At 45.4% G+C, this 16,729-nt stretch overlaps 1 protein-coding gene across 4 annotated transcripts in view; it reads right to left on the minus strand.

Annotated features, from left to right (window-relative positions):
• Positions 1-2,977: 2,977 nt before the first annotated feature.
• The window catches only part of LLGL2 (LLGL scribble cell polarity complex component 2), a 52,855-nt gene continuing 39,103 nt past the window's right edge, over positions 2,978-16,729 (minus strand). For 2 of the 4 annotated variants that reach the window (XM_044982726.1, XM_044982727.1), the window contains exons 17-27: positions 12,306-12,456; positions 11,694-11,810; positions 9,901-10,067; positions 8,756-9,020; positions 7,871-8,024; positions 6,968-7,008; positions 6,448-6,495; positions 5,648-5,690; positions 5,372-5,432; positions 4,887-4,948; positions 2,978-3,690 (exon numbers count right to left, since the gene is read on the minus strand). In XM_044982726.1, coding sequence (XP_044838661.1) covers positions 4,895-4,948; positions 5,372-5,432; positions 5,648-5,690; positions 6,448-6,495; positions 6,968-7,008; positions 7,871-8,024; positions 8,756-9,020; positions 9,901-10,067; positions 11,694-11,810; positions 12,306-12,456 — 1,101 coding nt within the window. In that variant the 3' untranslated portion in view covers positions 2,978-3,690; positions 4,887-4,894. The remainder of the gene's footprint in view (positions 3,691-4,886; positions 4,949-5,371; positions 5,433-5,647; positions 5,691-6,447; positions 6,496-6,967; positions 7,009-7,870; positions 8,025-8,755; positions 9,021-9,900; positions 10,068-11,693; positions 11,811-12,305; positions 12,457-16,729) is intronic. The other 2 variants (XM_044982728.1, XM_044982730.1) reach the window with 2 other exon arrangements.

Raw genomic sequence — 16,729 nt, forward strand, 5'->3', positions numbered from 1 at the left:
AGATCCTTTGAGAGGACACTGGAAGACCCTTCATCCTATCTGCTGTCATGATGAAGAGTTAGGTTGACCTGTGGAAGGGTGTGGTACGTTCCTGATAGAATGCCAAAGTGTGCCAAACATCCAGGGCGTGCAGCTGCCTCTCCTCAGTAGAGGAGTGCTGTTTGGGACAGAATACTGGAAGAAAAATGTCCTGATTGATGTGGAAAGAGGACACTACCTTCAGCAGGAAGGTTGGATGTGGTCACAGCTGTACCTTTGTCCTTGTAGAACACCGTATATGGCAGCTCCGAGATCAGGGCTTTCAGCTTTGACACTTGCCTCACCGATGTAACTTCTACAAGGAAAGTGACTTTCCGCAACAGGTAGGAAAGGGGACAAGAGCCCATAGGCTCAATGGGGAGGCCTATGAGTCTGACGAGGACCAGATTGAGGTCTCATTGTAGGACCTGGTTCCAACCCATGGGAAGAGCCTCTCAAGGCCCTTCAGGAACCTGACAGACATCTCGTGTGAGACCACCGATTTTTCCTGGACATGTGAGTGAAAGGCCAAGATGGCCACTAGATGAACCTTGATGGAAGACAGGGCTAGGTCCTGGTTCTTCAGGTGGAGCAGATAGTCTAGATGGACTGCAGGGATGAATGCATCGTAGAGATACTACGCTCTGATGCTCAATGAGAGAACCTCGTTCTGCTTTGCCAGATACGTCGGTCTAGAGGAATGTTTTCTACTCTCCAGGTGGACCTGCTGTACCTCAGTAGAGCAGGTCCGTTCCTCTGAGTTCAGCCATGTAGCGTCCAAACCATGAGATGGAGGGAGGCGAGGTTTGTGCACGAGACTACCGTGACCCTACAAAAGGAGGTCTGGGCGACCGGGTAGCAATCAGAGGGCAGTTACTGCCAGGTCCATCAGTGTGCTGAACCAATGTTGGCATGGCTATACTGAGGCGATCAAGAGAGAGCACGAGTTGTCATGACCTTTGACAGGACCCTGCTGATCAGTGGAATCAGCAGGAATGCGTACATCAGATCCCCCGACCACGACAGGAGAAAGACGTCAGAGGGGACAGCCTGGCTGAGACCCTGCAGGGAGCAGAATTGATGATGTTTCCTGTTCCATCTGGTGGCGAACAAATCCACTCAGGGAGTTCCCCACCTTTGGAAGAGCATCTGGACCATCCCCGGATGGAGCGACCACTCATGGTGAGAGGAAAAAGGACCTGCAGAGGTGATCCGCCAGTTTATTCCTCATGCCAGGGAGGTGGGCAGCCTCCAGATGGATCGAATGATGGATGCAGAAGTCCCACAGATGGAGCACTTCTTGACAGAGAGCTAACAAGCATGCTCCCCCTTGCCTGTTGTTGTAGAACATAGAGGCTATGATGTTCATCAGCACCCGCAACACTCTGCCAGTCAGCTGTGGCAGGAAGACTAATCAGACTGCCTTGAGCTCCTTGACATTTATGTGCAACCCCAGCTCTTCTGGGGACCATGTCCCCTGGGTCCGCATCTTGCCGAGGTTGGAGGCCCCCCAAGATGGACCTGACTGAGGGGATCCTACTGTCTGTACCTGCAAGACCTGTCTTGGACTGTGTTCCTGTCATCCAAATAAATCTTGTTTTACTGGCTGGCTGAGAGTCATGGTGAATTGCAGGAAGCTGGGGGTGCAGGGCCTTGTCTCCCCCAACTCCGTGACAGACCCCCTTTGGGATCAGAAAGTAACAGGAGTAAAACCCCTAGCCCCTGTGGTGTAGAGGGATTTCCTCCACAGCTCCCGCCTGCAGAAGGCCCTGCACCTGCTGCCGAAACAGGCTCGTGAGAGGGATCCCTGAAGAGGGATGGGGAGAGAGGAAGCAGAAAAACTGGAGGATATAATCCTGAGCCACAGTACTGAGGATCCATCAGTCTGCAGTTATAGAGGTCCAGGCAGGGAGGAAAGAGGACAAGCATTCCAACTAGCTAATGCACTAAGGGAACTATTTAACAACTTTAATAAACTATTTACAGGAGAACAGTTCACAACGAACAGTTCTGGACAGGGAGGTTTGCCAAAGCAAAGGACGTTCCAGCACCGTCACTGTTGGTAAGAAGGAACTGAGGGTGGGAGGAGCCAGCAGTGCCCCTTACACTGTGCATACATGCGCCACTCCAGAGGGTGCCAGAGCTGGTCCTCTACGGATACCACTGAGGAAAATAATTCCGGTACCAGTGCATGTGGCAGGCACACAAACCTAATGTGAATGGACGTGAGCAAGCACTTGAAAAAGCTGAGTTACTGCTTCAAACACAGGTGCTATGCAGCCCCCAGTACCAGGAAGTCTAAACAAGTCCAACTTCTCCTTCATAAGCCTTTTGAATAGATTTGGAACAGTGGATCAACACATTCACCTCTTCCTTATCAACATCCATCCTCCAACAGAAGTGGAGTGGGGAAGAGATTAACGGCCTAGTAATGAAAACAAGAGATCAATTTTAGCTTGATAACACATGGTTTGGGATGGAGAGGGAGGGAAAGATTTCTTACAAAAGTGTTTCTCCTACTCAAAGCTTCTCCACAAGGCTCACAGCTGGTTGGATGTACTGTACAGCCTCTCCTTCTCCTCCCCGCCCCCGTGCCCAAGCTAGTTTTCAGTACCAGCACAGGATAGTCCCCAGGATTTTTTAATTATGCTATGAATTACTATGTGATCGAGTTAGAAGTGCTTCTAGATCAGATTTCTAGGGGTGGATTCATAAGCCCCTCCAGTCTGTGGGTGAAGGAGGCAAGCGTGAAGGCGAAGGCTAACAGCTCCTCCCTCTAATCAGACACATGCACTAATTAGAATTGGTTCATCAGCAACACTGGCCTTTCATGTCAGTTTCTGAGCAGATGCTGGTGAGAGTCCCAACCCCTGAAGCTGCCCTGCTTCTACCGTGCAAAGCAGCGAGTCCCGGCTTTTGTCGAAGTGGCAGATACTGGAGCAGACCATGACCACAAAGGTAATTGAGCATTTTCATTTATTTCAAAAAGAGCAATGTAGTGTTGAGAGACAAATCAAGTTCGATTAAATTTCCTCCAATCTGAACAGCTACAAAAATAGATTCTACCCAAATCTGTAAAACCAGTTAACAGTACCGTCAAACAAAACCTAACCGGAATGCCTCATTCAAATACCAATTACAGCAGCCACAGGGATCTAAAATGACAGATATATTATTTCATTTGGTTTTTGTTTGTTTTTTTTAAAAAGTACATTATTAAAATACGTTTCCATTAAAACAAAACACCCATACAATTTAAAAAATTGTACAAAAAATAATCTTAAACCACTCAGAGGTAACAGTGTGTTTATTAAAACTCTGCACTCAGGGCAGTAACATTTATAATTTAAAACCCAGCCCAGTAGAAAAAGAGAGAATTGTGCAAACATTAAAAATAGTTACAAAGACGTACACAGAGGCTTGTGGTGCATCAGAGCAGGCAGTCTGCTTCTGGCCTCCGTGCAAGGCAGACTCCAGAAGGAGGTGGTGGTTTCTGGTGAGGCACGAAGAGGAGAGGCAGGCAGACATGAGTGAGTTGCAGCTTTGTCTCCTGCTGTGCAGGGAGAAGTAGAGGCCTCCTCTCCATGGGACGGCTTTCCCAGTCAGTAGTGTTATGGCACTCAATCCAATGCCAGGAAGTCACAGCGGCTTTGCTGAGGTCTGATCATTCCGCTTAGGGAAAGAATATGTGGCACCATATTAGGATCATTCTGGACAGATAAACTCCCCCTCACCAACCCCCTCCCGATTCAGGAACATATTGGGTAGAAGGTTTGTAGAGCTCATGCCAGTCTGATCTTTAATCTGGGGTTCACATCAATGCTCACAAGATCAACTCACATCCTTATGCAAATCCCAACAGGCCTTATGCCCTGGCTTCCAGACACTCCCTTAGAGAAAACAGGCAGCCTGCACATCCACATCAGACAAGTTGGTTTATCCCTCTGGCTAGACATACATACCCTGTAAGGGGTTTTTTCCCCCCATGGCCGTGCTGAATGCAGCACAAGCAGCAATGCTGCAGCGTAGGCCTGCCATAGCATAGCCTGCTCATGGTTTCTTGCAAAGATATGGAGAGGGTAGTGACATGCAAAGGAGTTCTACGTGGCCCAATGCTCCCAGTTAGAGAGCCTCTCTCTACCAGCAAGTCTCCCAAAAAGAGCCCACAGCAAATTTCAACAGCTCAAAATGCAAGACAGGGTTTTAGGAGGAACTTGTGTCACTCCATCCAGGACTGGGCAGCACTTGTTTGTTCGGGTGGCACCCAGGCTGCTCAAACACACAGACATATCAGGCAGCCACCAGGCTCCCATCCAGTCAGATGAGGTGATCTGTAGAGCAGTGACTCTCAACCTTTCCAGACTATTGTACCCCTTTCAGGAGTCTGATTTGTCACGTGTACCCCAAGTTTCACCTCACTTTATTTGCTTACAAAATCAGACAAACATACAAAAAAGTGTCACAGCACAATGCTATTGAAAAATGGCTGACTTTCTCCTTGCTACCATATAATTATAAAATAAATCAATTGGAATATAAATCTTAGACTTACATTTCAGTGTCTAGTATACAGAGCAGTATAAACAAGTCAGTGTCTGTATGAAGTTTTAGTTTGTACTGATTTTGCTAGTGCTTTTTATGTACCTGTTATAAACTAGGCCAATATCTAGAGGAGTTGATGTACCCCCTGGAAGATCTCTGCATACCCCCCGGGTACACGTACCCATGGTTGAGAACCACCGCTGTAGAGTGCCGCACTGCGGAGTGCCATGTAAATGTAAAGCACCAGATTGTTAGGAATGCCTACCCTTCGCTTCTTGCCTCATGTTGCTGCACCAGAGCCTGGAAATGCCCTTGGCTTCACTTACCTCCTCCATTACTTAGTCCATGTCCTACGTGAATTCTTCTTGAATTTCTCTCTCCATAGCTCCTGCAATGACAAGGGAGCGAAGTCCATCAGTGCAATGCAATCACCCTATCTGGATAGGTACATGCAGGTGTGTCAGGCAGTCACTCATCCTCTCCGCAGATCCTTGGAAACCCTGGGTTTCCTACCCCACCAAGCGCTAAAGTATTTTGCATCAATTGTAATGCCAGTCATTCATCTCCACTTCTGTAGCCCGTCACCTGAACAGCTCAAAAAGTGTTCTGTGGACAAGAGTTAAAGCCCAGCACCCATGAGGTAACTTATTGCCTATGTGTAGAGATAGGGAATTGGAGCAGAGAGATACATGTCCAAGTTATAGTCAGTGCAGAGCCAGGATTAGATCCCTAGAGTTCCTGTCCCAAGTCCCATCTTCAGCCACCTAAGCCCATGTGGCCTGCCCAGAGAGTAATGTGGGTTGATTTGAACCTGTATGCGAGTACTCAGAGTCCTGCTCCTTTGGGATATGGAAATGTGATCGCTTCTGTTTCTCCAAGAGAAAGAGACAAAGGATTATTCATAAAAACTCAAGGGAGTTGTTCTTGCGTAGAACAAGTTTCTCTTTGGACCAGTTTGCAACACACATATGAGCAGTTGATGTTGCAGTGAAGCACTAGCATCTGCCATTGTGCTGGATATTCTCCCCATTTTCCCACCTTTACCAGCTCACCAGGGAGAAAGGAAGGTTGGTCAGAGGGTACTCACCTTCTGTCCCCCTCCAGGGTACTTTGGATCTCCTTCAGAACTTCTGGAAAGCAAACAGTTAAAGAGCAGTGAGAAGTGGGAGCAGATGTGCAAGATCCTCTGCTTGAATCAGTAAACATTTACAGTGAGGTTGTTTTAAGAGTTTGATTGCACATGCTACTTCCACTGCTCCTCATTTCAGAATAGCCTTTAAAACCTGTCTTCCTGCCTCCTCCATGACTGTCAGGCCTTTAAATATCACTGCCTCTTCTGCAGCACCAGCCTCTGACATAACTACAAAACTCTGAATAAGGGGCTGGCACACAGAAGCCAAGCAGTGTCTCCAGAAGAAATGCTGCCAGCATCAACATGCTAGCAGTCCAGGAAGACAGCCAGTTCCAATTGGCCCTTCATTCTTGGGTACTGCTGGAAAGTGAAGTTCCTTGTGTATATTAGGGTTAGGCAACAATGGAAGCGGGTAGGCAGCTATACGGAGCTTTATCATCTCTTTTCCTTAGGACACTCCCACCCTCACCAATCCATGAAATAAAGCTGATATGGATCTTTGGAGGAGGGATTCTCTTTCTGTTGTGCTTGTCCAGCACCTAGCCCAATGGGGTCTTAGTCCATTACTGAGGCTCCTAGGGGCTCAGTAATGCAAATAAATCATTCTATTCTGGCATTATGTACTTTCTGGAGCTGCAACAGTCTGTTGTAACCAGGAGGATGAACAGTCCATGCCTCCACTACAGAAGGCTACACGTCACCCCCACCAACCGGCACAGCTGCCCCTCCAGCAGCTCCAATTTTGTCTCACTCACTTTCATCATTGAGTAAGGCATGTTCCATCAACCTCCCAGACTTCCTCTCTGAAAGGCAGAAAACAGGTTGACGTCCAACAACTTTTCATGGGGGATAAAGGCAATATGTACGTAGAACGCTACAGTGACAGGAACTATGGGAAGCACCACAAATGCAAAAAATGAGGTGGATACTTATTTAAGCCCAGTTTGGCTTGTTCTAGAGACAGCATCACAGCAAAATGCTCGTTAAATAGTCAAAGATTCCACACTCACACCCACAATCCCTTCTTCATAGCACGACTGGGCTTCCCTTTCTAAAAACAATCCAAGATCAGCCTGCTGTAGAACCTGACACATCCAGGCCACCTGAAGGTTCTGAGATGACTACTTCTCACGAAGAGAGAACAATCTCCCTCTTCCCAACACTACAGCTTCTCACCTCCTTTCTTTGAAGGAAATATGACCAACCAATCGCAAAGGCTTAAAAAACGTTTATACATGTCACTAAGTTAAATAAATACATTTGTTGCCTGCTTACCATCATGTTCTCCGGGGTCACCAGAACTCCTGCCTGATTCCCTGGGGAAGAAGGTTCAAAAAGGTATCAGAGAAGCAAGTAGATTCTTTTACATATCTGGCAGATCAGACAAGGAAAGATTCCTCTGGGTCAGTCAGAGCACGCATGCTAATGCAGAGGGGTGTCCTGAGCAAGCAGCTGAGAGAAGCATTAGGATGGTGCGTGACAGGGAAGGTCCCCAGTGGCTAGAACTCCTCAGTTTTTCCTTAAACACCCCTCTTAGGGGACTTGCATCACCTCTAGGGAAGATCTGCTTCCACAAGGAAGAACATCAGGGTTCAAACTACAAAGCAACAGTCGGGTCTGCTACATAATAGACTGCAAACAAGTAATATGACAAAGTGCAAATGAGTGGAGAGGTGGGAAGTTGCCTGCAATGCCCTCAAAAGATGTCACTCATAGAAAGTTGGTAGTGGGAAATGTAAGACAGCTGGTAGGGAAAGGACCAGGGAGAAAGTTACATTGCCTTATGGTAGAGCCCTGCAGCGGGACCGGAATCCTCCAAGTCCCGCAGGACCTGCTGCCATAATAGCGAAGCAGGATTGAAGAATAGCCCCGCGCAGGGCTCTACCTCATGGCAATCAGTTTGGAGCGATGTCAACAGTCTTCAAAGGAAGCCCTGTCCAGTCCTTTTTGGAAAGAAAGGGTTCTCTGGCTCCACAAGATAAGGCATCACAGTGAGCTTGGAGGGGAAGAAGGGCAGATGACAAGAACATTTAGAACTCACAGTAGTATGGTCCTGTCCGGATCAAGCCAGGGAGACTAGATTTAGAAGTAGACCATCCTTCAAACACAAGCTGTAACGGAAACACTAACGAGAGAGGGGCACAGTGCTCCTACAGAGAGCTTTTTAGCTAGTCCTACCTGGATTTCCTTGTAGCCTTCTCCATGCCAGATTTGTTGTGCAAGTAGTTGTTGCCTGTAATTTCTGGTGTATCCACAACACATCGGGGCTCAACCAACCATTTGGTAGACAGGGAGAACCTCTCAAACTCTGATGGTGAAATCAGATAAAAACCTAGAGGGGAAAATGTAAAGGGCATTTGCTTCATGAGAGAACGCATGTTCAGAAGCCAAAAATCCAGAATCACAGCCTAAAAGGAAATGAGATCTAATTGTACTCTACTCTCCACAGAAAGGGCATCTTGTTTATATTTCCTCCAAACCAATGCACTGGGGCTTTGGAGAAGCATACTGCACCTGCCTCATTAAGGGGTCAAGCCGGCAATTGACCAACTGATGATTGCTTTGTGCTCTTTTTAAAGCTGTGCGCCACGTGCCCGAGACCTGCAGTTTGAGAGTTCTTTCAGCTACAACCCCGAGGACAAGAGCCTGAGCAGCACCCACTCTTTCCACAGTTACACTATGGGTTTGGTTCCTTCCCTTTTGGAGATGTGAAAGGGGAAAGCAAGTGGCCTGGGAGGAGCTCTTCCACAGATGCCAGTTTGAAATGAAAGTCTTGTGGAGCAGTGACTCAGGAAGAGCTATCCAGCAGCTCAGGAAGATGCCAAAATACAGACGTCTTATTTTGAGGCCTGTCAAGAAATATGGAACACAACGGACACCACCCTCTACTGCGAGGTGAGTTAGCATCTGATGTGTGTTGGATCTGAATGGCTACAAAGAGGATTCAACGTGCTCATTATGGAAGCAAAACCAATGCTAAATTTAAAGAACAGTGAAACAAGGGTTCCGAAGACATGGCAGAGGCGAGTGATCTAGGGGAGCTTACGCTGTTTGTGCCATTACCTTGGCCATATTTGGTGAAGACACAGGAAGCAATGCCGCTCACGTCTTCCTTACGGATACAGGGGTAGCGGATCTGCAACTTGAGGAAGGGCAGAGAGATGATCTGAATGTCTCCCAGGTTAGTGAGGATGGCCAGGTTATTTTCATTATAATCTTCAGTCTTGCAGCTGCCAAAGTTAGCGACTGTCACCTTTCGTACCCTACAGCCTTCCAGAGCTGTCAGCTTGAGCTTCAGTTTAGAGCTAACCTTGGGCAGCGTGAATACCTGCCAGGAGGAAAAAAGCCACATAATACACCTCCACGCTGTACATTGCCAGCAACCCCATCTCAGGAATGGTGCTGCTCCTTCCTGCTTAACAAAGCCTTGATTCATAGGGAACCTTTGCCCAACAGCATGCACAGAAATGAAGGTCTGAATCTGCCTCCTGCTTAAAATGAGGCCTGGATATCATAGGATACTGAACAGGCATAAGTGTAGCCAGCCATGGTCTCAACTTCAGGGCCTGTTCCTGCTCTCACTCAAGTCAATGGGAACTTTGCCACTGACTTCACTGGGAGAAAATGTAAGGCTTCAAATTGCAGACTCTCATTATGACTTATCTCCTGTCCTCTCAAACCCCTTCCCCTCCAGCCACAAAGTATATCCACAGGGAAAAACTGATTAACCCAACAGCCCCCTCTATCACATTAAAATGACAAGGAGATCCCCTGGTAAATTATTCCTAGAGGCTCCTTCCTTAAACTAGCCAATTACTGGTTATGGAACTATTCTGCAAAAACAGTGAGAACAATTTTTGAACATTTGCCAATTCTCAGTGTCCTTTTTAAAGAGTCATGTCCCCTAAACGCTAATCTGCAGAATCTAAATCTTCTCCCAATGCCCAATTCCTGCAGCTGTCAAAGAGTTTTAAATAAATCTACAAACATTCGTATATTCTCCATCTGCATTATGCTAAACTCCCACTTCCACTTGTCCATTTCATGCACTAGTTCTGCCCTGACACCAAGTCTATGTTCTGTGCGGCAGGGAGCCTAATCCTACACTGCAGTTCCTAGGAGCTACTGTAATCCATCCCTAGGAGTACAGGTTAATACCTTAAAAAAGGGAATTTATATCAGACGAGATGCATGTGGACTGTATTTACCTTAAACTGCTCTTCAGACACCACAAGAAGTTGATGGCTGCCTTGCATATCAGGACTCTTAGAAAGATCATGTGCTACTTCTAGCGGCTCTGGGAGGGGAGTGCCATGCCCATCCAAGACAAGTATCCCCACAACAGGAGCCCTGTGCATCAGCTGAATTTCCTTGGCTAGACAGACAAGATGTGGAGAAGGGTGAGAAAAAAAAAGACAGGTATGATACCGGCTAAGAGGATGTGACAAGCATACAATGTTAGAACTCACATACGTCCTCTTGAAATGAGACAATGGTACATTTCTACACCCAGAGTCTTCCATCTAGCAAACTTTTTTTTTTAAAAATATAAAAGGAGACCTATGTAGCTCTCTGTGTTTACTTCCTTTGCTTATGCACCAGCACCTGTATCTGTAGAAAATGTTAGTTAACTGCTTGCCCTAAAGTCATGATTCTAGAAAGGACACTTTACCAAGAGTAGTTTCTAAAGCATTTTCATCAGCCATGTTAAAGCCATCCTAGGCTAGAATGTGCATCTCATAATTCAACTCCTTTCATGCTGTGAGGTCAAACAGCTTTAGAACCCAGTTTAACTAGAATGGGCATTTAAACTGAATTCAAACATTGTTTCCAAATTCCAACTGACAAGGGTTTAAGAAATGCATAAATGGATTAGGCTGTTATTGCAGGTTTCCCCAAAGCATCCATCATCAACATGTCGTCTGAGACTACTACGGATACGAACCGTCCAAGCAAGTGTCATTGCAAAAACTGGTATTTGAAGCAGGAATAATTAAATGATGCTGGTCACCTAATGTACTTTTGCTCTGAACTAAGATCTCCTGGATTATCGCCACAGGCTAAAGCACACAATGGTGATACAGTCATTTTCAGAACAGTCACATTTAGCGTATGAAGGTTCCAAAGAGTCACCTTTTAGTGATAATTTTAGGCAAGATCCATGGACTCCACTGGCCCATAAATTAGAGTCTTTGTCTCCTAACTAAGTACACAAGGTCAAATGAGTTTTAAATGAGCAAGACAGCAGATTCCCACTTTTACCATGTTTGAGAGAACTGGCTCATTTTACCCTATACACACGTACTATTAAGGGTGGAGCGAAGGGACATCGTGGGCCCCCCATCAGAATGATAAACTAGAAAGTGGAGGATGGGGGGGAGAAAATGTCTTGTTGGCAGAGTTCAATGGCTGAGTATAGGGGTAGTGCCTTCATCAGCAGCCTAATGGGAATTTAAACTAAAGAGGTTCAAGGGATAGTAGAACCGATTTACAGTAGGACCTCAGAGTTATGAACACCACAGTTATGAACTGATCAGTCAGCCACACACCTCATTTGGAATCAGAAGTACACAATCAGGCCGAAGAAGAGACCAAAATATATAAAAGCAAACAGTACAGTACTGTGTTAAATGTAAACTACTAAAATAAAGGAAAAGCAGGATTTCTCTTCTGCACTGTAAAGTTTCAAAGTTGTATTAAGTCAATGTTCAGTTGTAAACTTTTGAATGAACCACCACATAATGTTTTGGTCACCGTTACAAACAACCTCCATTCCCGACGCGTTCGTAACTCTAAGGTTCTACTGTATAAGCAAAAGCTGAACTCCAAGCTACTATTGCTCTAAACGTCATCTGAACTCTTCACCCGGCCAATCAATGTTTCCAAGTCATCTTGCTCTCCATTTATAACTAACAGCTTTGCACCTTTCTAGCAGTACATGGCAGCCCCTCTGATCCCATTAGGACCGTTTCACATATTCCCACTACTGAGTGATACTCACCCTGCTCTGCCCGGACAGGCTCATCCATCCTTCTCTCCGCTGGCGGAACACGCAAACAGAATGCATAGACTGTGCCTCCATTGGTGCCTGCCCACAAGGAGGGGCAGTGGCGAGAACCTGGAGCAGGGATAAAGCCCATGAGCAGAATGTCTCTCCAGGAACTTTTAAACATGATGGAGTGGTTCTACTGTCTGTATGCAAATGTGTGTGCTCACATTAACCCAAGCACATACATGATTAGAGGGAAATTCAGATGTAGTATCAGTTTGGAATCTGATGCATCCCCAGCAGGATTAAGGGGAACCACATCCTCTTCTTGTCAAGGGATTGACTTTTGGGAGTCAGAGGTGAAGAGACTATGAATGGCGTTTAAGACCAAAGAAGCTTCATCCTATTTGAAAACCACATACTTCAAATTCTCCCCCAAGGTGAACTCATTTAGTCATGGGTCAATCAGCAGCTGGCAGTGATCATACAGAACAGCTCTGCTCTCACTCATTTACTTTGGCTTTAGACTGAATAGTTTCAGTGCTGCAGGGAGTACAAGGGAGGTGCTGGGCTTTCTTTTCACTTAGTGCAGAGTATGGCCGGGGGAGAGCTCATTCTACTCACTGTCTCTCAAAAAGGTGTCTGCGAAGTACAAGGTGCGCACAAAGCCAGTGAAGGAATCTTCTGCGGACCGCGCTTCGATCTTCCTCTGGATTGGAGCCAATTCCATCTCCTGTAATGCATCTTGGTCAAACTTGGAATTCGCCTCTTGCACCTTCACATGAAGAACAGAGGGGAAGAGAGGTAAGTTCTCTTAGACATAACATTTCTCTTTCCTCCTCCTCAACAATCCCTTCTAGCATTGGAGAGGCAGCAAGTACGGATTAATAGATGCTGCTAAATTAAGGTTACTTACTTGTAACCCAGGTTCTTCAAAAGGGACTCTGCATATTCACACTAGCAGGATGTTCCAGCCCAGGCCTGTGCATCCCATAAGAGTGAATGTGCAGAGGCTATTCAGTTTGCCTGAATAGGAACAGGGCTATTCAGTTTGCCTGAATCCTACAGAAAGATGAGAATTTGATTTTCATTTCCTTAACTTCCTCCTGCATACTGCAAGAAAACTGCATTTCTCCAACACTGGCCACTTTTGCTAGTGCAATAGGCTGAACTGAGGGAGCACTAGACTCAAAGACATCTTCCATTTTTGCTTGTGTTGTTGTAGCCGTATTGGTCCCAGAATATGAAAGAAACAAGCTGGGCAAGGTAATATCTCATTAGATCAACTTCCATTGGTGAACTTTTATTGGGCCAACCTCTGTTGAAAAGACAGCTATACAGCCCCTGAAATCCAACCACCAAATAGCGACCAAGCCAGCAGACAAAAGAGGGTGACATCATAGTTCTCAACCATGACAACTACATAAACAAGGCCAACTGACAACCCTGACACCACTTCCCATAAAGAACTCAAGGACAACCCCATATCACAATTCACATAGGAATTTAAGGATTTCACCAAATCCTTCCACAGACAACTCCAAGAGAAACTCTACCATCTCATCCCCCATGAACACGCACCAGGAATCTTCTACATGCCTCCCAAGAAACACAAACAAGGGAACCCAGGCAGACCCAACATATCTGGTCATAGCGCTCTTACTCAGGAAATATCAGGACTCTCAGAAACCATGCTCAAACCACTCACCACACAAAGGGTCAGCTTCCTCCAGAACATAACCCACTTCCTCCACAAACACCACAAAACCAACAAACTCTCTCAGATCACCATATTGGCCAATGGATCTCACTTCCCTATACACCAACAACCCTCATGATGATAGCATCACTGTCTGCCTCAAATACCTACAAGAAAATGGACAACACTCAGATATCCAGCCCAAGCACATTGCCAAATTCATCCATTTCATCCTCACTCGTAACAACTTTATATTCAACAAACAATTTGTCCAAACCATGGAAACAGCCATGGGTACTAAGATGTTTCCCCAATATGCCAACCTCTTCATAGGCCACCTTGAGGGAGAATTCCTGGACCATGCTCCACAAAGTCAATGACATACCTGAGATACATCAATTATATTTTCATCTGCTGGACTGATGACCTAAACTCCCTCAGATTTCCACCACAACTTGAACTACCACCACCCATCCATCAAACACTCTACAATGCTCCTGCACCAGCATCAACTTCCTGAACACCATAATCAGCTTCAACAACAGAACCCTTTCACAGATCCAGCAACTAATCCAGATATGCCAAGAAATCAGTTATCTACAGCCAGGCACTCAGATACCACAGAATATGCTCTGAGGAGAAAATCCAGGACACACTTAAAATCACCTTAATCAAACTTCTCCATCAGAGAAGCAGACCACATCATGAAACAGGGTACCCTAATTCCCTGAGAAAACCTGCTCCAATTCAGGAAAAAAAAAAAAGAGCCGCTGACCGCACCTCCCTAGTTATCACATACCACCCCATACTGGAACCCATATGGGGTATCAAATAATTGCAACTCATACTTGATGGGGACCAGATCCTTAAAAATCTTTCCCAAATCGCCTTTTCTGGCCTTCAAACAACTATCAGAAGCAAGCTCTACACAGACCAGAATACACCAACTAAAACCAGTACCAGACACTGCCCTAAGAGGTGCAAAACCTGCAGTCTTATCTTCACTGCTATAATGATCAATACCCCACAACACAAGATCCACAGCGCCTACACATGCCTATCACATGTGGTGCACCTTATCTGGTGAATCAAATGCCCCAACAACTATGTGGGTGAAACAAGATAATCCACTATGCTCTCGAATGAAGTCAGAGAAAAAAAATAAAAGACAAATCAACATATCACCCGGGGGGTGAATACTTTTCACAAAATGAACACTCTGTATCTGACTTCTCAGTCCAATTTGTCAAAGGAAACCTGCACAACACCTTAAACGACAAGCCTGGGAGTTTAAATTCATAACTCTGCTGGACACCAAAAATCATGGACTCAATAGCGACACTGGCTTTCTATCTCATTACAACAATCTGTAACCCACTAACTCTCCTTTGTCCTAGGACTGCAGAAGTATTAATTGTACACTTCATTTTGAATGGTTTCTTGCAACATTAACTCCTTATGCTTAACAATCTGTTCCACCTTGTGTTAGCTGTGACACTGATGATCTTTCCCAGACCCAAAGAACTCTGTGGAACTTGAAAGCTTGTCCCTCTCACCAACAGAAACTGGTCCAATAAAGGTTATTACCTCAGGTACCTTGTCTCTCAAAGACATCAAGTAGTTACCTTTATAGAGAGTCTTTCCTCTCTAGAGGGGAATTTAACTTTGGGTATAAAACCTCCCTCAATCTCCCCTAGAACCTCTTTATATAGTGTAGGGGAGGAGAAAGGCAGTGGCAAGCAAGTGAAGAAAAATACCCAATTTTGGTCCTTGATGAATTTCTGCATTTTTATTTCACCCCACAGGTTCAACTCCAGACAGCAGGTTTTGCCAGAGAAAGATCTGTATTGTTACAGATATACTTTCTGACCAGTATTTTGAAATAAATGAGCAAGAATAACCGAAACTGGTGTGATTATATTGTGTTATTTTGACAAATAAAATATGCAGAATTTGAAAATAGTGTGCGGAATTTTTAATCTTTTGGCACAGAATACCCCTAGGAGTAAATATTTACCAATGTTAGGAGTGACAAGACGAGGCCTGGTACACTAGAGTTAGCTTACATTGACCTACATATGTAAGGGTTCACACCAGGGGTAGGCAACCTATGGCATGGGTGCCGAAGGCGGCAAGCAAGCTGATTTTCAGTGGCACTCACACTGCCTGGGTCCTGGTCACTGGTCCGGAGAGCTCTGCATTTTATTTAATTTTAAATGAAGCTTCTTAAACATTTAAAAAAACTTATTTACTTTACATACAACAATAGTTTAGTTATATATTATAGACTTACAGAAAGAGACCTTCTAAGAACGTTAAAACGTATTACTGGCATGCGAAACTTTAAATTAGAGTGAGTGAATGAATGAAGACTCGGCACACCACTGCTGAAAGGTTGCCAACCCCTGGTTTACACTAAAATTTCGCTCCTGCCGATGTAACTGCCCTGCTATGCCAACTTATCTTCTCCTTCATGAGAGGTATAGAGTCAATGCCGATGTAGTTAGGGGGACTCAGTATCAGTATAGACACTGCGTTGATTACATAGACTGTTACCAGCTTTCAACAGCTATCCCACAATGCCCCGTACTGACAGTACAATTGATACGAGCACTCCTGGTGAGGATGCACACTGCCAACACAAGGAGCAAAGTGTAGAATGCACAATTACTGTGGCGGCTATATGCTGACCTAAGTTAGGTCAACTTAATTCTGTAGGCATGCCCTGAGTGCAGGCCATTATGCAATTGGTACAGTAAGGGCAAGTCTACACTACAAAATTAAACTGACCTAAGTTACGTTGATGTACAGCCACCGCAGTAATTGAATTGGTTTTACACATCCACACTATGCTCCTTCTGATCGTAGTGCATGTCCTCACCAGGGGCGAGTGCACCAATTTAACTGCTAATGTGGGACATTGTGAGATGGTATCTGAAAGGCAGCAACAGTCGATGTAAGCAACGCAGTGTCTACACTGACACTGTTGACCTAACTACACTGACTTAAGCACTACGCCTCTCACTGAGGTGGAGTTAAGTTGGTCTAGTGGGGGAGTTACATTGGTGGGAGATGCATGTTAGTGTAGTCGCTTACAGAGTTATGTCAGAATAAGCAGTCTTACATTGACTTAACCCTGTAGTATAGACCAGGCCTAAGACTGAAGAGTAAGAACATCCGCATTATCCTGTTCCACTCACTGTGATATCCAAGCAGGACTTACAGGGCTCAAGCTTAGGGCTTGTCTACACGGGGAAGTTAGTGTGCTTTAAATTCACACTCTAGCTTACTGTACACTGACTCCCCACAAGTGCACACACTTACTGTGCACGAAGGGTGCCCTGAGGCA

The sequence above is a fragment of the Mauremys mutica genome, chromosome 12 (assembly GCF_020497125.1).
Source record: "Mauremys mutica isolate MM-2020 ecotype Southern chromosome 12, ASM2049712v1, whole genome shotgun sequence".
In the NCBI taxonomy this organism is placed as follows: Eukaryota; Metazoa; Chordata; order Testudines; family Geoemydidae; genus Mauremys; species Mauremys mutica.